This window comes from Lissotriton helveticus, chromosome 3_1 (assembly GCF_964261635.1).
Source record: "Lissotriton helveticus chromosome 3_1, aLisHel1.1, whole genome shotgun sequence".
NCBI lineage: Eukaryota > Metazoa > Chordata > Amphibia > Caudata > Salamandridae > Lissotriton > Lissotriton helveticus.
In genome coordinates, this window is record NC_136061.1 from 458,566,561 (window position 1) to 458,588,709 (window position 22,149).

General features: G+C 45.5%; 1 protein-coding gene across 1 annotated transcript in view; it reads left to right on the forward strand.

Annotated features, from left to right (window-relative positions):
• SGO2 (shugoshin 2) overlaps positions 1–22,149 on the forward strand; it is a 465,484-nt gene that overhangs the window by 260,226 nt on the left and 183,109 nt on the right. Inside the window, exon 7 of the mRNA XM_078680340.1 lies at positions 6,255–10,046. Within this exon, the coding sequence (XP_078536466.1) occupies positions 6,255–10,046 (3,792 nt within the window). The remainder of the gene's footprint in view (positions 1–6,254; positions 10,047–22,149) is intronic.

Below are 22,149 nucleotides of genomic sequence, written 5' to 3' on the forward strand. Positions count from 1 at the left end.
AAGGGTACGATAGAGGTGGTTCCAGAGCAGGAGAGGGATCAGGGGTGCTACTCCCGGTATTTCCTGATCCCCAAGAAGGATGGCAGACTTCGTCCAATCCTGGATCTCAGGATCTTGAACCTTTACCTGAAGCAGGAGAAGTTCAAGATGCTCACCCATGCGCAGGTTCTTCAAGCGCTGCTGGAAGAAGACTGGATGGTGTCGATCGACTTGCAGGATGCGTATTTCCACATCCCTATTCTGAAGTCGCACAGAAAGTATCTCCGTTTTACGGTGGGATCGCAGCACTACCAGTTTGCGGTCCTTCCGTTTGGTCTTACTACTGCGCCTCGAATCTTCACCAAGGTGATGGCAGTGGTGGCTGCACATCTCAGAAGGTCAGGGGTTCCGATATTCCCTTATCTGGACGATTGGCTGATCAAAGCAGAATCTCCGGAGAAAGTGCTCCATCATCTGCAAGTCACAACTCAGTTGTTGTACAGGTTGAGTTTTTCAATAAATGTACCCAAATCTCACCTGGTGCCCTCCCAGCGCAACCTGTTCATAGGTGCAGTACTGGATACAACTGTATGTCGGGCATTCCCTCCACCTCAAAGGATTCGCGACATACAGGAAATGATTCCTTTATTTCACAATGGAGCGGTCGTTCCAGTCTGAAGGTCCTTCGTCTGCTCGGTCTGATGGCTTCCTGCTTTATGTTGGTCAACCATGCACGCTGGCATATGAGGGCACTCCAGTGGTGCCTCCGCAGGCAGTGGTATCAACACAACGGAGATCTCGGGGAGTCCATCAGGATCTCCAGAGAAACTGCAGCGGATCTGTCTTGGTGGAGTGTGGAGGGCAATCTGTCTCAAGGAAAGCCTTTCCAACTTCCTCCAGCGGTGGCCACAGTGATAACTGTTGCATCCACTCTAGGGTGGAGTGCTCATCTGGGGGATCTGGAGATCAAGGGTCTATGGTCTCCAGAGGAAAGGTTGCTTCACATCAACCTTCTGGAATTGCGGGCGATACCTCTGTCTCTCAAGGCCTTCCTCCCTTCCCTTCGCGGGCGGTCGGTTCAGGTCCTGACAGACAACACCACCGCGATGTGGTATGTCAACAAGCAGGGAGGAATAGGGTCGTAGTGTCTCTGCAGAGAGGCTCTGCGTCTCTGGTCCTGGGTTCAGGATCATCAGATTTCTGTTGGCAAATCATCTGGCCAGAGTTCTGTGCGTGCAGACAGTCTGTCGGCAGTTCTCAGTTGACCACGAGTGGCAGCTTCATCCAGAGGTAGTTAGTCACGTCTTTCTGACGTGGGGGACTCCTCAGGTGGACCTGTTCGCCACTCACGAGAATGCTCACTGCCCGTCATTCTGTAGCCTCCAGTTTCCGATGCAGGGAGCCTTGGGGGACGCGTTTCAGTTGAGTTGGGACTTGCAACTCCTTTACGCGTTTCCTCCCATACCCTTGATTCCTCGGGTTCTGCGGAAGATTCGCCAAGACCGGGCCCAAGTAATATTGATCGCCCCGGATTGGCCAAGAAGGGTGTGGTATACAGATCTTCTCCACCTCTCCTTGTGCCCGCCGCTCCGTCTCCCTCTCAGGGCAGATCTCCTCTCTCAGATGGAGGGGCATGTTCTACACCCCCACCTCCAGACCTTACACCTTCATGCCTGGAGATTAAATGGGCAACCTGAATTCCTTTTCTCTCCCACATGATGTGGTGGCTGACATTCAATCGGCCAGGCGTGACTCTACCAAGTCAATCTATTCATACAGATGGTCTAAATTTGTGACTTGGTGTGGGGAGAAGTCCATTGACCCTTTGAGGGCTCGTCTGTCAGATATACTTCTATTTGCTCTTTCTTTAGCGCAGCATGGGTTTGCTGTGGCTACAGTTAAAGGTTATCTTTCGGCTTTGTCAGCATTTCTCTGCCTGCCAGATCAGCCATCCTTATTTAAATCTCCTATTGTTTTAAGATTTCTGAATGGCCTTACAAATACATTTCCTCCTACTCCTTTTATTGTGCCTCAATGGGACTTGAATCTGGTGCTTACATTTCTAATGGGTTCCCCTTTCGAACCTTTACATAATTGTCCCTTGAGGGGTCTTTTAAGACTGTTTTCCCAGTTGCAAATACCTCGGCAAGGAGGGTAAGTGAGCTTCAAGCTTAGTTCAAAGCCCCCATTCTTGACCATTCATGCTGAACGAATGGTTCTTAGGACCAGGGCTGCTTTTCTGCCTAAGGTGGTAACTCCCTTCCATCTAGGTCAGTCTATTACCCTTCCTACCTTCTATCCTCCCCCTTCCAAGGAGGAGGAACGGCTTCACCGTCTGGACCCTAGGAGGGCGGTGAGCTTTTATCTTGATAGGACAAAGGACTATCGAGTGGATGACCAGCTGTTTGTTGGATTTGCTGGCTGCAGAAAAGGAAGAGCTGTGCACAAGTGCACACTTTCGAGATGAATAATACTATGCATCAAGATCTGCTACGCCCTGGCTGGTAAGGAACCTCCAGAGGGTAGAAGAGCCCACTCTACTAGAGCAAAGTCTTCAACATCTGCTTTATCTAGGGGTGTACCTGTTGAGGACATTTGTAGAGCGGCAACTTGGGCCTCCCTCCATCCTTTTGCAAAGCATTACTGCTTGGATACCGAGGTGAGGAGGGACGGCCATTTTGCGCGTTCTGTCCTTCAGGACTTTCTGGTATAAAGGAGTGGACACCCTCCTCCGGGAGTGGGGACTGCTGTGGGAATCTATTCACAAGGTGAGGAATCCACTGGCAGATGTATCCATCAGAAGAACAAGTTACTTACCTTCGGTAACGCTTTTTCTGGTGGATACAGTATCTGCCTGTGGATTCCTCACTGACCCACCCGCCTCCCCGTTGTCCACTCTTCTATACCTGAGTTACTGTGATGTTAATATGTTTTTATTGTTGAAGGAAAAGTTTTATTTCAATTGCTATTCTGCATTGGTTTCACACTGTGTGTTATCTTGACATTTGTGTACTGTGTATATATCTATTGATGTTGGTCCGTCAGTGTGCCTCGAAGGCACGGAAAAAAGGGCGGAACTGATGTCATCACGCCGGCGTGGGCCTATTATGGAGTCGGTGACGTCAGCGGAGTCTCGCGCAGTGTCGTGCCCCTGTGACTGCGAAGCTACAATAAGAATTTACGAATGTTGCTGACGCAAGGGGATATTCACAAGGTGAGGAATCCACAGGCAGATACTGTATCCACCAGAAAAAGTGTTACCGAAGGTAAGTAACTTGTTCTTTTGGGATGCAGTGCTTAGCTTAGACAAAAAAGAAATCAAACTGTATACACCTGAAAGGATTTTGATTAGCAAATACGGTTCAATTCCAGAGCAGTACTAGTTGAGAATTTAGGTACCTGTACAGAGGAGTCTCGGCAGCATTGATTGGACTTTGCTGATTATTCATTGAAGTCAATAGAATGTTAGGTGAAAGGCTGCAAAACTGAAACATATGATGATCTTTTCAATTTGATTATGAAGTAGACCATTTTGAGAAATTGTCTGCCATTTTTGCATCAACAAAACTCACAATCAGGATGCAGACCATTCAAAACTCTGTAGCCAGAATTACTCTCCATCACCCATGGTGTACAGACAACACGCCTCATGAAAGTTTCACTGGTGTCTCATATGCAAACGAGCACAATCCAAACTCCTCTCCCACACTTTGAAAACACTACATAACACTGGCCCAGCATACCTCCACAATAGGTTCTGATTTCACCAACCTTCCAAACACCTGCTCGTCCAGACACACACATTCCACACGTGGAAAACACCCTTTGGTTGAGCAGAATTCAATAAGTGAGAAGGAGGCTCTTGTGTCTAGTGGCAGATCGTTCCATGCTTTATTTTGCTTCCAAAGAATGGAATGACCTGCCACTGTACACACTAGCCGCCTCCTTACTTCTTGAATTCTGCAAGAAGCTGTAGAGCTCACTTTTCGAGTAGTCCCATTAGGCATTAGGTTTGTCCAATCTCATAACTGCTCAGCACCACAGCGAGGGTATCCTGCTCAGCACCAGGATACCCTCGCTGGTGATAGTGTGCTCTCCAAGTTTGCATAACATAACATGCCCTATGCCTTAGTCAGTTTGGATAGTGGAGGGGTAGTTGCCCAGATGAGGGTAAGTGTGTGCCCAACGGTCCCTGTAGACTGCATCCTAGGATTTGAGTTGTTAGAAGAGGAAATGTAACCTGTTGGTTTGTTAGTACCTAGGTTGCTCCTCCTCAAATTTGAGTGTACTGGCCCTAAATGTAGGGTTTATGGACCTCTGAGTAGAGTAAGTGGTAAGGGATACTGATTGCATTATATTTGATTGAAGCGGTCACCTTGGAGAGAAGGGGGCCGGGCCTGTGATCTTGAGTGGAGCAGCAGATACTCATTCTGGCTTTGAAAACTTTTTCCCCACGCATCAAGGGAAAGGCTGTCAAGTAAGTTTTACTGCAAGAAGCTGGGGGTGGGGGCTTTTGGATTTTGCCAGGAGTCATGCGTCTTTGGAGATGGCTGGGCATTAGGGTATCTCACTGGTAGCGAATTATCTGACTGGGTCGCTCAACACTAGAGCAGACAAATGTAGCAATGTCAGCTGGTACTCCACAAATGGAGTCTGTATCCTGGCGTGGCTCAGACTATCTTCACCCTGTGCAGCCTGCCCTGCCTTGATCCTTTTAGTGCTGCCAAGAATATGCAATCTCAAGATTACTGTGCCCCGGCGCATCTGTAGAGAGAGTCTGTAAGGGAAGCATTCTGGAGCACAATACTACTGTATGCATTTCTATCACTGTCTCGAGTTCTGCAGAAGATCAGGACAGACAAAGCCTTGTAACTGTTAGAGCCTGAATTGGGCCTGGCGATTAGGATTCCCTCACCTGTTGAGTCTCAGCATTTCTCCTCCGATTTGGCACCCTCTCCGGGATCGCCTCCTATCTCCGGAACGGGGCAGGGTCCTGTACCCAATTCTCTAGTTTACACCCCATCTGTGGAGACTGAGAAGCGATACCTGAGCAATTAGGACTTTCATGTGGAAGTTGTGAATGTGATTTTTGTGGCTAGATGCCACTTCACTAAATCCATCGATTTTCTAGTTGTTGGAACAAGAACTTTGGTCCTCTGCACACTATATTATAATGTGTTGTTTGTATCACTTTAGCCCCTCAAGTGTTTGTGGTGGGTATATCTAAAAGGTATATGTCAGCACTGTGGGCCATTTTTGTCGGACCAACCAACTTTTTGTCATTTGCAGTGAGGTTCTTAAATGTTTTACACATGTTTCTGCCCAGGCTCTTCATTATGCCTCAACGGTCCTTTTATTTAGTACTCACATTTCTGATATCTTTGCTCTTCGAGGTCCGGTGTAGTTGCTCTCTGCGGCTCCTCACCGCCCAGATATTTCTGACTTCCGTCACTTCCGAGTGCAATGTCGGAGTTGCAGGCACTGTTAGTCCAACTTTCATACACACCTTTCTTTTCAGACAAACTGGTGGTGAAAAACTGGTCTTTTATGCCAAAGGTTGTACTGTCCTTCCAGGTTGGTCAATGAATCATCCTTCCTGCTTTTTTTCTCTTCAATGTATCCTTATCAAAAGGAAGTGAGGCTCCACCAGTGTAGATTTCTAAGTCTTTCTGTTCTTTGTTGGTGCAAGGAATTGTCAGGTAGTACAGTAATGGACACTGTCCAGGTGGATTGTCAGTTTATGAAGACATGCTATACCCTGGCCAAGAAGGAGCCCTCTGGGGTTCTGTGAGCTTTTTCCTCGAGAGCCAAAACTGCCTTGACTGTGTTGGATGTAATTGCCTCTGCCAGGCTGCTACATAGTAGTCCGTGCATACATTCGTCAAGCACTACTGCCTAGGCAGTGAATTCCACAGAGGGGGCCATATTGTCTGTTCGTTTCTGCAGGGCTTTTTAGTGTGAGTCCACTCCTCTCACCCTTGTGTTTTGGGACATGGTTTTTGGATATTGCTTCTTAAAGTGAAGAATCTGCAGTTGAGTGTCCATCTGAAAAACTGTTACCAAAGGTAAGTAACCTGTTCTTTATTTTCAAGTTTCCTGAGACATTTTTTTGTCTAATTATTTATGTAGAACTTGAAACCTGTAGCTTGAGGTTCTTAGAAGCATTTTACAAATGCTCTAGCTAGAAGGTTTTTATTCTATATCATTTTGATAATTATATGGCAGATGATACCCAGTAGATGTCCTCTGAAACTAATATTCTGTTTTCTTTGCAGTACATTTTAAATGCATCGAACAGGGCTCAGAAAATCCCCTCGTCCTGAATTTGGACTGTCTGCAATCGGATTGTCCATCTGCTGATATTAAGGGGTCTTGTGGTGGTAGTGGATATGTGACGAACAGAAGGAAACGTTCAACAATGTCTCTCTCAAGCAATAAGTCATTGACAGTTGCCCATGATCAAAACAATGCCTCACCTAGTTTATCAGATTCATTCAGTGAAACAAATGATAACTGTGAAAGTAATGAACAAGATGGGTGCTGCAGGGAGAGTTACACTGTAAAACAGGGCTCTGACCAGAAGGAAAAAAACGTTTTGGACCGCCTACCGTTTAAAGACCATGATAAGCTACAACCAGAACGGACAGAGTCTGGTGCTGAAATGGATATAACAGCAAGTGATTCCGTCATGATTGCTATAATTCCCTCAGAAACCAAAAACGCAGATAGAAAAGACACTCGAGAGGAGTCTGACAAATGTGATCGGGTATCTTTGAGGAAAGTAAGGTATTCTTGGAATGAAAAGAAGCTGAAAAACACTCCAAAAAGTGGCTCTGACCAGATAAAAAAAACATCTTCAAAAATTAAGTTAAAAGATATTTCTGAAGTTGCTCAGCAGATTCAACAACAATTTGAAATCATGACGTCAGCTAGCTCTTCAACTGTGACAGACAACCAATTTGAATCGGAGATTAAGCGATCGGATAGCGATCACAATGACTGCAGAAGACCCTATGTGGTTCCGTTGATTCAAGTTAAGCTGGAACAGAATGATTGTTTTGATGAAGAAAGCAAGGAAACTGAACAAAATGTTGTTTTAAAAAATGTTACAGTTTTAGAGAATCTTTACCAAACCCAATGCCCGTTAGGCATCGAAGAACCATTAGAAGGCTGCACTGATAATATTGTAAACTTTGAGGAAAGCCATAGAAACAATAAATCTCCACTTTTACAGGAGAATATTTGCAGAACAGTTAGGAAGAAAGGAAAAAGCAAAGTAAGCAAGAAAACCTGTGAAAAAGAAGCCCCGTTGGAAAGCTGCAACTTTGGTGTCTTAAGGCAAAAAGAAAATGAGGTTTTGATTGGACCTGTTTTACAAGAGGTTTCTCGTTTAATTTTAAATGAAAAGCTAAGCGGGGATAACAATTCCTGTGATGGTGAAGTACAATTGTCAGAAAGCTGCTCTTTAAAATCATCTTTACATGCAATTCAGAAGTCTAATTTTGAGGCAGAACCCACGAAAATGGAGAAGCATGCTGTGTGCACAAATTCTCCGATGTTGGAAAATGTGAATAAAAATCAAGGCTCCCTACTTAGAGAATACCCATTAGAAGTCAACATTGTTAATGGTGTATTGTTCAGCGAAACCAAGGACAGCTCAAACATGCAAACTTTAAAACTGCAGCCTTTCAGCGTATCTGAGAAACATAAACACAAAGTTGACAAGAAACCCTTCATAATAGACACCCAATTAGATGATCTCAAAACTATTGTTACTTTTGAAGGCAGTCAGGAGCTCCAACATCAACCTACTTTATGTGAAAAGCGTAAAAAAACAATTTCAAAGAAGGGAAAACCAAAACATCGCAAAAAAATAGATGAAAGCGATGTAGGCATTCATCAAGAGAAGGCTTTGTTAAATCCAAACAAAAAGCACAAAGTGAATAATGAATGTTCTGAAAGTAGTGTAAGCCCATTAGAAAGCTGCACTATTAAAACTTTATCTTCAGCAGTTGCCAATCAAGCAGTTTTACTGGGGGGGCCTTCCTGCATTACTGAGACAAATCGAGAAGTGGGTAAGAACTCTTGTGACACCCCAGGTGCTGCAAAAGAAAGCCATTCTATTACTTTGGCCTTCGGTGAAAGCCAAGATGTTTTAGATTCGACACCTCTCCGAGACAATACATGTATCCTCATTGAAAACCCCAAAAAGAGAAAAAACCAGGAAAGAGACTTACTATCTGGAAACAGTTCTGCCGAGATACTTCTTGGGGAGAGAAGTAATGTGACAGATTTTCAAGAACAGCCTTCCAGTGTCCTTGAAAAGTCAAAACCAAAGGTCAGCAATAATACATGTGAAAGTAGAACCGCCCCATCCGAAATCTACTCTTTGAAACAGCCACCATTTGAGGAAAGTCTTGAAATCTCAAATACGACAGTTGTGCCTGAGAAATTATCCAGTGTGAATGAGAAAGATAAGAAAGGTGTGCTTAAAAACACACATGGATGTTTAGAGAATTTTACAAACATATCTTCTGTAGACTGCCCATTATTTGCTTTGCAAGAACAACCTTTAAATGTACCCAAAAGGAAAGGGGCACAAAAAGTGAATAAGGGAACTTGTGAAGAAACCCTTTATGAGTTATCTTTAGAGAAGAAAAACATTTCTAATATTCCTGTTTGTATAAAGAAGTCTAAAGCTGTAAATGAAGCGGAGCAAAAACATCACAAAAAAAACTATGAACTCAACTTTGACGGAAGTGGCGAAGACCATATACTCGATTCGAAATGCTCGAAAAAAGAAAAAGCCTGCAGACGAAAGAGTAAGACTAAAAAGAAGGAAAACAGAAGAATTAGAGCAGCACCTTGTGATGAATCTGAACAGCATAGCCGAGGTGATGAATTTGAGACGTGTGACCAGTATGCTACACCGGACGTACTAAAACCAATCAAAAGAATTTATCGGGTTTCATTTGCTAGCTCCAAACCAAGAAGAGAAACCTATGTTGTTGGTGTGTCAGAACCTGAACTTTTCACATCCGCAGAAGGGTTGCTGGAAGGTAAACTGATAAAACCTACTCATGGAATGTTTGGTGCAGCAGAATCTGAAGAGTTCTCTGCTTCTACAGAAAACGTTCCACACAACAAAAATCTGAAGGGCCGGCGAGGGACATATGTTGTTCGTGCACCACAGAGTGAAGTGGGCCTCAATTCAGATTTAAAAGATAAAAATGTTCAACCTAGACGAGGAACCTATTTTGTGAGATCGTTAAATGACAAGGTCTGTTCATTATCCACTGTACTGAGCGAAGACCCAGCAGCTGATAGATATGAAGACAATGTTTGTGTCTCAGATTGCACAAACCCTTCTGTTTTACTCGACCAAGTAACAAAATCCAGAAGGTGTACCTATGTAGTAAGGGAACCTGATGCTTCAGATTGTAATGTTCTTAGAAATTCGACTTGTATGTTGTCTGAATCGCTTCAAAGTAATTCTGGGCACAATATTGTGGCAAAGCTCAACAGTATGTCTGATAGCAGTGAATGGTATAATCAGATGTTAACAAACAATATTAGTTCAAGGAAAATTAGAAGTATGTGTAACCCTCTACCTCTTACAGACAACAATATGCCTCTACTGGAGGATTGTGCAGATGCCAACAAAGATGTTACAGCGCCTGTTCACACCATTTCAGCAAACCGCAAATCAGAAGAATATCAAAAGATTGACTTTTTAGATATATTTGATGGGAAAACTGAACAGTTTATGGTGGATATGATTAGTGACTCTATTCTTGTAGATTCTACGGCGGATTGTCCAAGCGTACTAGAGTGCTCCAATATTACAGCTCATGAAAACATACCATTTACTCCAAGGATGTCTTCAAATGGTCTTACTTTATTGGAACTCACTCCCACTGAAAAACGTAACCATCTTGAACCATCTGATAGTCTAAGGGCTTGTAAAGAAATTAATCATGAAGAAATACATAACGAAAATATAGTTCCGAAAATTGAATTAACACTTAATAAAGCTTCAAGTCTAAGAACTGAGACACCAAGGAAAAGTAAGTTGCTATTGTCACTTCTCTCAATATGGTCTTACAGTTGACTTGCACTTGCTAAAAATGTGTGAACCAAATAACACAATAGAAATGTACTTTCTACTAGCATCTCTCACTCTGTCTTATGAATGTCTAACATAGGAAGTGTATGGCACCTCTCACTGTTTTTAGTGTTTTTTAATTTAATTTAACTTCTTGCTGCTTTATTAACCAGTTTTTACTTATATCAATTGCTGTAAATGTGACCATGTGCTACTTCGGACCTTGCACAAATTCTGAATTCCGTTGCCAGGTGACTATGCTTTTCACAACCCTCTTCGAATGCACAGAAATTGACATACTTGTGACCCCTGTAGTATTCCTCCGCTTTTTACTTTCCCCAATCATCAACATATTATGTATCTTGTTCTTATTATGTATTGCATTACTATTTGTGCCCTTCTAAATCCTCATTTTTTTAAATGTGTAATCCAACTGATAATGAATACAAACAAGAAACGTTCCCGCCAAGGGTATCTTGGTGCTAAAGTTGTTTATCAAGAGAGCTATTCTGTTATGTCAGATACTTTGAAAACCACCATGTTTTGAAATCTTTACTGAAACATAGGTGATCAATCTATTTTAATGAAACGACAGCAGAGTTCAAAGTTAGGGTGTCTGAAAATATTATGGAAAGCTTTCTTAGTGTGCAGAAAATCCTTCTCACTGGGCTTCTGTTAGCAGATCAAGATCGATGTAGTCTTAGTTCCAGGTCCTACACTTGAATATTGAGGTTCTCCTTTGAACACATAGGTATTTAATACAAAGGAATGTCTGCAGGTTTGAAAACATTTGTTTGGTAATACTCCAATGTGAGGTTTTCAATGCTACAGGGATTGTCTGCCTCCATTAAGCATCTGCAGTCACTGTCTGATGTGCCTTGGGTCAAATGTATTTTGTGTTGCAGTAACCTGATTTGTTGATACAAATTGGCTGTTTTTGATTTTATTCCATAGCATCCGTCAGCTCCAAGATACACCATGATACAGCCCCTTTGGCCCTGTTCTTTGCCTAATATACTTGTGCCTGGTTGCTTCCCTTATTGCTCCAAGCCATATTCCGAGCTCTGATGAGCAGTTCGCAGAAGTGAAGAGTAGGAATCAACATTGACATTGGATTTTTTGGGGAGTTTCTAGTGTCTCCTGCTTACTTTGAAATTTGAGGTAGAAGCCTAATGATAGACTCCGTAGGGTGTAATTGTGAGGACAAATGACTTTTCCTGATAGTATATTTTACAGTGTGAATGTTTCTGTTTATTACTCAGTCATCTAGAGCTTGGGTCTGGAATTCTCTGTTCATGGAACGTGTAGCTGTAGCAATCACATGCTGCAAATACTCACGCCATCTAGTGTTGGTCTGGGACGTGTGCAACTTTTTTTTCTTAGAAGTCTACGAGTCACAAGTATAGTGATTTACATATTGCTGGTAATCAGCTCAGTTGTTAGCCTATTTGTTAAGGGTCAATACCTCTTAGTCGTCATCTTTGGGCTTCATCGGTCCCTCTACACCAACAGAAAAAAGTTGTTCTGTCTACTGGCGTGTCTGTGACAGAGCCCAGTGTGAGCGGGCCCAAGCAGGTGAGACCGCAGCATGATAACCTTGACGACTGTGTGACTACAGGGACATGCCACTCCCATCCCCTGAGGTGCTCTGATAGTGACCCATGGTGGTCACGAACAAGTTTACCAAACAAGCAAGGTCAGGCAAGTTTTCAGAAACCGCACATGACATTAAAAAGATTGCATGTAATTCTCCTGTAAATTAGCTATCTGCAGCAAATAATCTGGGGCACATTAAAATCCACAGTATCGATGAAAGCCCAGGACCTTGTCTAGCAAAAGAGATACAAGTGATGAATAGAATGCAGAACAAATCAAAACATTCACCCCAAGTCAAGAGATCTAGGTTAAATCCATTATTCTTTTGCTCACCATGCCACCCCAGTTTAGACCTGTCCATATGCAAATCAGTCTTTACCTTGTGCCTCGTGGGAACAGTCCAGCCTGGTTCCTCCCTGGTTCGGAACCAAGCATACTAGGACCGGTTTCAGAGTTTCACTCGTCATCAGCCAGGATATCTTGATTCCAGCAAAAGAACTATGAATTTAGGCCCAGATCTCTGTACTGGGGTGAATGTATGACATTGTTCTGCATTGTGTCCATCAATTGTTGTTTTTGCATGTGTCACCCCGAGAGGGACGCGTATGTCAAGGCATGGGCCCCGTGCTCTCCATGCCACTGAAGTCCAGCTATCCTGGCTGAAGAGGTTTGAAACCCCGAAACCGGTCCTAGGATGTTTGTTTCCAGTCCAGGGAGGACCTGGCCTGGCACTTAGGGCTGGACTGTTCCCATTGGGCTTAGGGTCAAGGCTGATCTACATGTGGCTGGGTTCAAACTGGAATGGCATGGTGAGCAAAAAAACGATGGCTTCAGGCCCAGATCTCTGTACTGGGGTGAATGTATGATATTGTTCTGAATTCTGTCCATCAATTGCATTTGTCAACCCGAGTGTTACAGGTATGCCCAGACGTGGGTCCCATGCTCTCCATGCCACTGGAGTCAAGCTATCCTGGCTGAAGAGGGGCGAAACCCTGAAACCGGTCCTAGGATGCTTGTTTCCAATCCAGGCAGGACCTGGCCTGGTAGTTTGGGCTGGACTGTTCCCATTGGGCACAGGGTCAAGACTGATTTGCATATGGCTGGGTTCAAACTGGAATGGCATGGTGAGCAAAAATACGATGGATTTAGGCCCAGATCGCTGTACTGGGGTGAATGTATGACATTGTTCTGCGTTCTGTCCATCAATTGTTGTTTTTGTACAGGACCTTGTGTAGGCCAGTGATAGGGCTGAAACATGTTGACTTAATAAGTGAGGGTCATAGGACCATAATTAACCTAGATAACCCTCCATTTGCATTTTGTTTTAATTTTATGACTGAGGTCGTTAATAAAGAGAGATCTTTGACCCTTGATAGGTTTTTTATTTTTAGACTCCCCACTAGGTTCTTATAAGTGTTCCCTGGAATATGGTTGAGTCCACCTCAGCTTTTATGCGCTGAGGTGGACCCGATGATGAGGCTTGCCATTATTAGAGTGGGTGAGGGTTGTACATAAAAAATACATTCTTTTTTCCCATGTGCTAATTGCCTAAAAGCCTTGAGAGAGCCAGAGTTCCTCTATAACCGTAGGCTAGGGATACTCATGTTGTGGTAAAGTGTCAAATCACTACCTGTTTGTTTGTTTTTTACAACTGAGAACTCTTTGACAACCTTCTAGGGTCTACTCCACGTGTTTGGGCCAGAAAATTTCCCATCTGTGATGGAACGGACTCAATTTCAAAACTGCCCTCAGTGTAGAGCCAAATACCCATAGGCAGACCATCACAAGGTGTGTAATCGGTCTCTCTCTGTATCATGAGGCCTCTCGTTCAAACTGCCTCGTCTTCCAATCGAAGAAAAAATTTAATTGCCTTCTGGCTTTGTGCCGCACTTCACACACTATGATGCAGAGGCAAGGGGACACCACCCTGGATCCTTTCGATGAATGGTATGTCAAAATTGAATCTCAGCCGCAGACTTCTGTTATGAGGCAAGCTCCTGTTTGGAATCCGAGGCCGAAGACCTTCAGTAAGTACAGGTCCAGATCAAGCAAACATCTGCTGTGAGTACAACATTTCACCTTCCTCCACCTCCTTGGAAAGGAACGGAGGCTGAGCACCACCCTCAAAGGGGTGGGGTATCGAGCCCTGAAGCCCTGCATTAGGCTTCTGGTCTGCCACTGCCTGAGGATCATAGTCAGTTTTCAGATCCAGCACCGAGCTAGCTCCTGGTGCCAAAACATATATCTTGTAGCCACACTGCTTCGGATCTGGTATCGGAAACATCCTTCAAGCCATCCTTAAATCTAAAGACTACTACTCTGACGAAATCCACCTTGGTGCCAGCGCCTCGAAAGCCAGCAAGCAAAAACCTTCTTCAGCGCCTAACTTCTCGCCGTCCACAGATCCACCCACAAACTAGCAGGATCCAGACTCTGCCACCTCCAAGGCCTCAAGACCCAGTGCTTCCTAAAACAAAGTTGACTTTTGAGGAAGCCTGTACTTTAGCACCCAAATCAGAAGCCAAGATGAAGAGGCGATATGACTGAGGCACCAGTCCCCTGTATATTCTCTCGCCCCCACCATCTACTCCTCTCACCCCCACTTTGCCGTCCTCTCTTCTTCCTCCCAGCCCCACTTCACCTCCACCACCTGCTCCACTTTATCCAAATCACCAAATGGGGTCCGCACATTCCGGCCTTGTGGGGGATAGTCTATGCTCTCCCCAAGATCCTTATGACACACCATTTGACCCCCAGCCTCCAGATGACTCTTGGGATGACTATGACATAGACCCCCAATGGGTGGTTACTGATCCTGACCTGTATCTAGCAAAGCCATCCTCACCCGATGACTCCACCTTGTATCACAAGGTTTTGCAACATGCAGCCACCTACCACAAAGTGGAGATGCACAAAATACAGGAGGCTTAAGATTTATCTATGAATATACTATCCTTCAACCTGTGCTCTATGTAGTTTCTCCTGATGTTAAAAGGGGTTTCAAACTTCCCTAGACTTTTTTAAGCACCTGGTTAAGGCCAGGGTGATCACCTCGAGTGCGGACAAGAAATACAAGGCCTCACCCACAGACCGTGCATACATTAGTAGACCTCTTCCTCCAGAATCACTGGTGCTACATACAGCCTGCAAGGGTGTGTAAGCCCACGCCACTGAACATACACCACCACCTTACAAAGTGTACAAAAACCTAGATGTGGCAGGGAAGCGTGTTGCTGCTCAATCAGTGACCCACAGACGTATCTCCAATTCTGTTGACTTGCTCTCTAAGTAGGACCAGCCACACTGGAACATAATGGAGGAGCTCCTCCAGGATCTCCCAGATAGATGCAATTAAAGAGACAAAACCTCGTTATAGACCGTAAAATAATATCAAAAGACACGATTAGGTGCACCCTTGATGCTGCTGACTACGCAGCATGAGGTGTCAATTCAAGTGCCCTAATCTGCAATCATGCCTGGCTCTATGTTTGGACGTTAAGCCTGCAGTACAGCAGCATCTACTCAACCTTCCTTGCAACAGCAGGTTGACCAGATGTTGGAGAAAATAAAAAAGTACACTGATACCATGAATGCCAAAGGGGTGCTTCAAACACCTTCTAACCTTGGGTCTTATTTACAAGTCACAGTGCCACCTCCTCTCCTGAAGCCTTTTCCTCTTCAGCGGCAGCAGAACAAGCAAACCCTTTCACTGGGCTATTGCTAGGGAGGTTACGGGGTAACAACTTCAAGGAAAGTGGAAATCGCAGTGCTGTCTAGGTGCTGCGCCTGCCATACAGCGACTCCCTCACACAGCTCCAGCCATCCCCCCCTCCCCCAGATCAGTGAGTCCCCTCCATCAAAGGGTAAGGTTACTGTCTGGATCTTACAAACATCCCACCAAACATTACTCCTCATAAACTCTCCTCTCCAGAACATCAGTGCCTTCTTCAGCAGGAAGTAGAGATACGTAATCACAAGGGAGCCCCTCCAACAACACAACAAAGGATTATACTCCTTGTACTTTCTCATCCCGAAGACAGACCGGCATCTCTGGCCTAATCTCGACATTCAGCCCTCAACAAGTAAATCCTCTGAGAGCACTTCACCATGAAATGCCATCCCTGTACTGAGGCATGGTAACTTAATGACCGCCCTTGACCTGAAGGATGCCTACTTTCACATCTCGATTCACCCTGCACATCTCCGCTACCTTTAGTTCATGGTAAGAGGCCAGCATTACCGGCTGAAAGTGCTGCCCTTAGATGTCACCACCACGTCCACAGTGTTCACAAAGTGTCTTGCTGTGGTTGCCTCTAGTCATTCCTCTGTCCCATTTAGCACAAGGTGGTCCTCATTCGCACAGACATGACTTACTCAACAGTTGTGTGCTTTATTTATTTTTATTTATTTATTCAAAGTTTTATATAGCGCGAACAGGATCCTTACAGATATCAGAGCGCTTCACAAAGACAGGGAAGGGACAGTAGGAGTCAACAGAGATAATGGGAACAGTATAATAGTCAGTAACATGGTAATAACATGGATAATAAAAACACAGGAAACCAATCCATATACAATCAGGTAAGGAAGTAATATAGGACAGCACAAGTCATTGATCCCACTACAGAGGTGTACAGGAGGATCAGTAAACCAACGTGTATCATATCTTGGTCGGTAGTAAGAGAGTAGCGTAGTGGAGCCCCCAACAAGTAGAGTATAGTGCCAGGGGATAGGGTGAGCAGTGATACAAAGCAATGCAGAGTCTCTGAACCAACATCTATAACGATCAGGGGATCTTGGCCAGAAGGATGTTTTTCACCTCTTTCTTGAAGAGTGCAGTGGAGGAGATCAGCCTGGTTTCAGGAGGGAGCGCATTCCAGATCCTGGGTGCCATTCCTGAGAAGGAGCGCTTGTAGGTTTTCACTTTCCGGAATCTACGAGGTTTCAGGAGTAGATTTTTTGTGCTCCTATTGGATCTCGAACCTCCTGATATAGACAGCTTTTGAGCGAGGTAGTTGGGTGCCTTGTGGTGCACGGCCGCGTGTGTCATAACTGCAATTTTTAGCTGTATTCTGGCTTCAAAAGTCAGCCATTTTAGAGACTTTAAGTCTGGGGATATGTGCGAATGCTTTCTAGAGCCAGTAATGAGTCTCGCGGCAGCGTTCAGGGAGGCTCTTAAGGGTGCTGTTGTGGATAGCGGGAGACCGCTGAGGGCCGCAATTCCGTAGTCTATTCGAGGGATGACTAAGGCTTGTACAGCAGTTTGGAAGTCTTTGGCCGGGAGGAAGGGTTTAATTTTCCTCAGCGTGTTAATTTGGAAATTAGCTGCTTTTGTGGCTTTGCTGACGTGCTGCTGCATGTTGAGCTTGGCGTCGAGTGTGATGCCTAGGGATTTCGCCGAGTCCACGATGGTAGGTTGGACATTGAGTGCTGTTAGGTTGTTGAGCCAGGTTTGGGTGGTGGAGATTTTCGCCGGGGGTGAGATGAGTAGGAACTCAGTTTTCAGAGCATTTAGTTTGAGGTGATTATCGGCCAGCCAAGATTGGGTGTTAATAAGCGTGGAATTCAGATGTTTGATGTCTTCCGGGGATTGTAACTTTAGATAGAGTTGTGTGTCATCGGCGTACCTATGGAATTGAACATTGGATGCTTGAAGCAAGGTGGCGAGCGGTTCCATAACGAGGTTGAACAGTGTAGGGGAGAGGGTGGATCCTTGTGGAACACCTAGATCTGCAGGCACAGGTGTAGATAGCACATTGTCGATCTTGAACCTCTGAGACCGGTTGTGAAGGAAGGACGAAAACCACTTGAGAACAGTTCCCGATAGCCCCATTCTAGTACTTAGCAGCTCCAGCAAGTTCTCATGTTTGACCGTGTCAAATGCTGACGAGAGGTCAAGAAGGATGAGGAGGCAGGACTCATTGCGATCCAGAATTTGGAGGGCGTCATCAATTATGTGTGTCATAGCTGTTTCCGTGCTATGTTTCGCTCTGAAGCCTGATTGATGAGGGTTGAGGAGGTCATATTGATCAATGTGTTTTGTTAGATGGAGTTGGACACATTTCTCCAGCAGTTTGGCCAGGGTGGGGATATTGGTGATGGGCCGATAGTTGTTTAGGTCAGACGGATCAGCTGTAGGTTTCTTGAGTATAGGCGTGACTTGCCCCACCTTAAGGGAGTCTGGAATGTGGCCTTGTTGCAGAGAGCTGTTGATGATCTTGGTCCAGAGAGGGAGGAGCAAGGGGATAAAGTCTTTTACAGCATTAGCAGGTAGAGGGTCTATGAGGTGATTAGAGGGCTTCAAGGTGCAGAGCAGTTTGTGTATTGCTTCTTCCGAATAGGTATCGAAGTACTGCCAGGATGCCTTGTTTTTAGGTTGAGTGTCTGCCATTCTGGTGTGGTTGGGGTATCGGCTTACATCCATGATGAGGTCATTTCTTATGTTGTCAGTCTTTAGTTTAAAGAAAGCAGAGAAGGCTTCACAGTGTGGGGTGTCATTTGTTGTGCTGTTTGATTGTGTGGGTTGTGCCTTTGTTTGGGTCTTGATTAGCTCGAACAGCTTTCTTGGCCTGTTCTTCGCTTGGTCCAGGTGGCGGCTGAAGAAGTCCGACTTTGTGCGCTTTATTTTCCTAAAGTAGGCATTTCTCTTGTTCTTAAGCTTTTTGAGATGCAGTGCTGAAGGGTCCGATCTCCAGGTGCGCTCTGCCATTCGCATATTACGCCTTTCGTCATTGAGTCTGTCATCATACCAGGGGTTAGAAATTTTGGTGGAGACTCTCTTCAGTTGCAGAGGGGCGACTTCATTGACTATTGTATTCATAGAGTCAAGGTAGTGGTCAGTCAGTGATTGAACATCTGAGGCACCTGAAGGGGGAAGGAGGAGGTTGCCGATGTGGGGAGGTAGGGTGGAGGGGTTAAGATTCTTAAAGTCCCTTTTCCATGTTTTGGATTGGATTGGTTGAGTAGGGTTAGGTTTAACTTTTTCGTTGATAAAGAAGGTGATAATGTGGTGATCTGACCAATCGCAGGGTAGAATCGCCTCCAGTTGAATAGCGTTCTCTTTGGCAATGATGAGATCGAGTATCGCGCCTTTGTCGTGTGTTGGTTTATCGCATAATTGGGTGAGGTCAAGCGCATTGAGGAAAGTTTTGAGACTATTCACCACGGTGTCTTTCTGATCGTTCCAGTGGAGATTGAAGTCACCCAGGTAGACTTGAGTGGTCTGCCGACCGGCATTGGAAGTGATCAGGTCCATGCATTGTTGGGTGAATATGAGATTGTCACCAGGCGGGTGATAGATGAGATGTAAAGCACAGACTTGTTTGCCCTCACTGGTGATGTCGAGGCAGAGGAGTTCACAGGAGGAAAGGGAGGGGGAGGTGACTTGAGTAACGGAGAGGTTGCTCCTAAAAATGCATGCAATTCCCCCGCCCGTCTTGCCAGGAGACCTGTCCAGCCTAATGATGTGATAATTGGGGGGGACTAGTATGTCCATAATCGGGGTAGAGGCTTCAGTGAGCCACGTTTCCGTTAGAATGGCTAGGTCCAGCTCCCTATCTGAGACGAGATCCGCGATGTCGGAGGAATGTCTCTGGGCCGATCTGCAGTTTAGTAGGATGCATTTGAGTTTGGGCGAGAGAAGGGTGGTCGAGCTTTCTAGTGTGAGGGGAACTTTTCTGAGGTTGTTAGGGACGGAGCCTCTGTTGTTGAGTGTTAGGAGCCTCAGAGGGTTTGTAAGAATTGTGGGTATGGGGATGTGTGAGTTGGAAAAGTCTTTTACCGGACCTGGGCCATAAGAGCGTAGGAGAGAGCATAGGTCGCGGTCCGACAAGGGGTTGAGAACACGACGGGGGCGGTGGGAATTATTGCGAACGGGGATAGTAGGCCATTGCTGGTGTCGTCGGGGGCGAGGGTATGTAGGGCGGGTGCGTCGTTTGTAGGGTAATGGGATGGTGGGAGGTAGACTGGGCTGTGAGGAGAAAAGGTCTTTGATTGCGTGGATGTCTTTTTTGATTTGTAAGACTTCCTCTTTGACTTGTTGGAGGGTGGATAAAGTCAGGTCAGGAGGGTCATTGGGGAAGGTGTTGGTGGAGAGAGCCGTTGGTGAGTGGTGGAGTAGTTAGCTGGAGAGCAGGCAGGGTATCGGGGGGGGGGGGGTATACTAGCGTTGTTGAGGGGTTCCGCGATGCTAATGAGTGGGATGGTATTCAAGGTGTGGACGTGTTTGTGGGCGAGGGGTGTGGGTGATGAAGGTGAGGCAGGGGGTGGGTGGGAAGCATAGGTAGTGACTTCAGTGGGAGACGGTGCCGGTGAGCAGAAGAGTGAGTGAAGGCTGAAGACAGTGGGGGAGACAGGAGGGTAGTGAGGGCTGAGAATAGGAGGTGGGAGAGAGGGGGATGCTAAGGTAAGGGAGGAGGTATGTTCTGTATCTTTTGTTGGGAGGGAGATAGAGTTGTGAGTGGGAGTGGGGAGGGAGCAGGGAAGGGAGAGGTGTCTGCCGTGGGGGGGATGGGGGGATGGGTGGATAAACTCAGAGTGATGGTGTGTGCAGATGTAGGCGTGTTGTGGGTGGGAGTTGTTGTGTCAGGTGTGAGAGACTCGTGGGTGGGAGTGGAGAGGGAGATGGGGAGGGAGAGGTGTCTGTCGTGGGGGGGAGGGAAGGGGGGGTGGATAAACTTTGGGCGGTGGCTTGTTCAGATGGTGGTGTGTTGTGGGTGGGGGATGTTCTGTCCGGGGGGAGAGGGATGGAGGGGGTATGGGTGGGGATAAGAAGGGTCATGTTAGAGGAGCTGCTAGTATGTGCGGTGGAGATATTTGTGACTGTCCTTGGGGAGTGGGGGGCGTTAACAGCAGGTCGGCCATTTACTGGGGTGCTGGGGGTAGAAGTGTAGTAGGTGGTGGCTGCGACGTCAGGGGTGATAGTGCTGGCGGAGTTCTGGGTGGGGGTCCGCAGCTTGGAGAGGTGCTCTTTGAACTTGGGGAACAGGTTGTCTAGTAATTCCAGGTTCTTGTCCGTGGATTGGATTAGGACAATCCCGTTATTGTAGATAGTAATGGTAGACCTGCCAGGGAAGAGGTGGGAAGGTGTGATGGTGAGAATTAGGCCATGAGTTGTTTTCCTGGTGGTGGAGACTGTGAGTAGGGATAGGAAAGTTTTTCTCCATTGGGCTCTGCGTGAGGTGTGGAAGATGATATCAGTATTCAGGGCTCCATTGCCCGATGAGAAGTAAGTGTCGGCAAAGGGTGTTTCAGGGTGCGACCTCAAGAAGTTGTGTTTAAAACGTTTAGTGGCATTTTTGGAGAGAGGAGTGGAGGGGTTGTTAATTCTAAAAGTGTGCTTGCCGTTGAGCTCCATTTTAGAGAGGCTGTGGTGTTAGGTGTAGGAAATAGGACGATAGTACAAACTGTCAGCCGCTAGTTACAGGGCCAGGGAAGACACTAGTGAGTGGTCAAAGATATAAGAGGTAGAAGTCAGTGTGATCCCCGAACAAACAGTGCGTAGGTGCATCTTACCAAATGTATCCTATATACGAGGTAGCAGTCAGCTTACACCGTGTAACCAACTATGAGAGGTAGGACCGATTAGGTGGAAGCCAAGTTACATATTAGAATGTACGAGGTGACAGCAGTGTAGTCTAGGCGTAGAAAGTGGCTGGGTGCAGCTTACATGACAGAGCGAATTGAATGAGGTAGTAATAATCAGTGCAATATCATGACGTAGCTTACATCGAAAAACCAACAAAGAAATAAATAAATGCGGTAGCGGACAGTGAATGATGGGGATAGAGGTGAGATATGTGCAGCTTGCCGCATATAAAATACAGGCTAAAATAGGGCTAGACTACTAATGAGTTACTGAATCCCATAAATGTGCATACAATTCCATAAATGTGCATATAAAATACAGGCTAAAATAGGGCTAATCTACTAATGAGTTACTGAATCCCATAAATGTGCATACAAATTGCAGCAATAACAAATATAACACTAGAATATACGATAGCAATGTGATAGCAATGCATACAATGTAGGAAGCCAGTAATAATAAAATAAAATAAAAATAGAAACTGCAGTAAAAGGCAATGACTAGTCCATGATGGCCACTGAGTAGAGAGAGAGGTCAGTCTAAAATGGCCGCCAGATAGGGGGTCTGGAGACGCTAGTCCTTTTTTGTTGTTATTGCTTGAGAGCAAGGAAGAGAGGTTCCAGGTTCCGTTTGAGCAAGCCCAGCTCCTAGCTAGATATGAGGTAGCGATCGTTGCATCACAGGTGAAGGAAAGGTGACATGTGTACCAGTTACGGAAAAAGTGCCAAATACGATTAGAGATAGCCTAAGGAATCCAGTTCTTAGTACATATGGTGCAAAAAAGAATGACTAGTCCAAGATGGTCGCCGAGGAGCCAATTCTAATATGGCCGATCAGAGAGGGGAGATGGAGACATTAGTCCTCTGTCTGTTGTTATTACTTA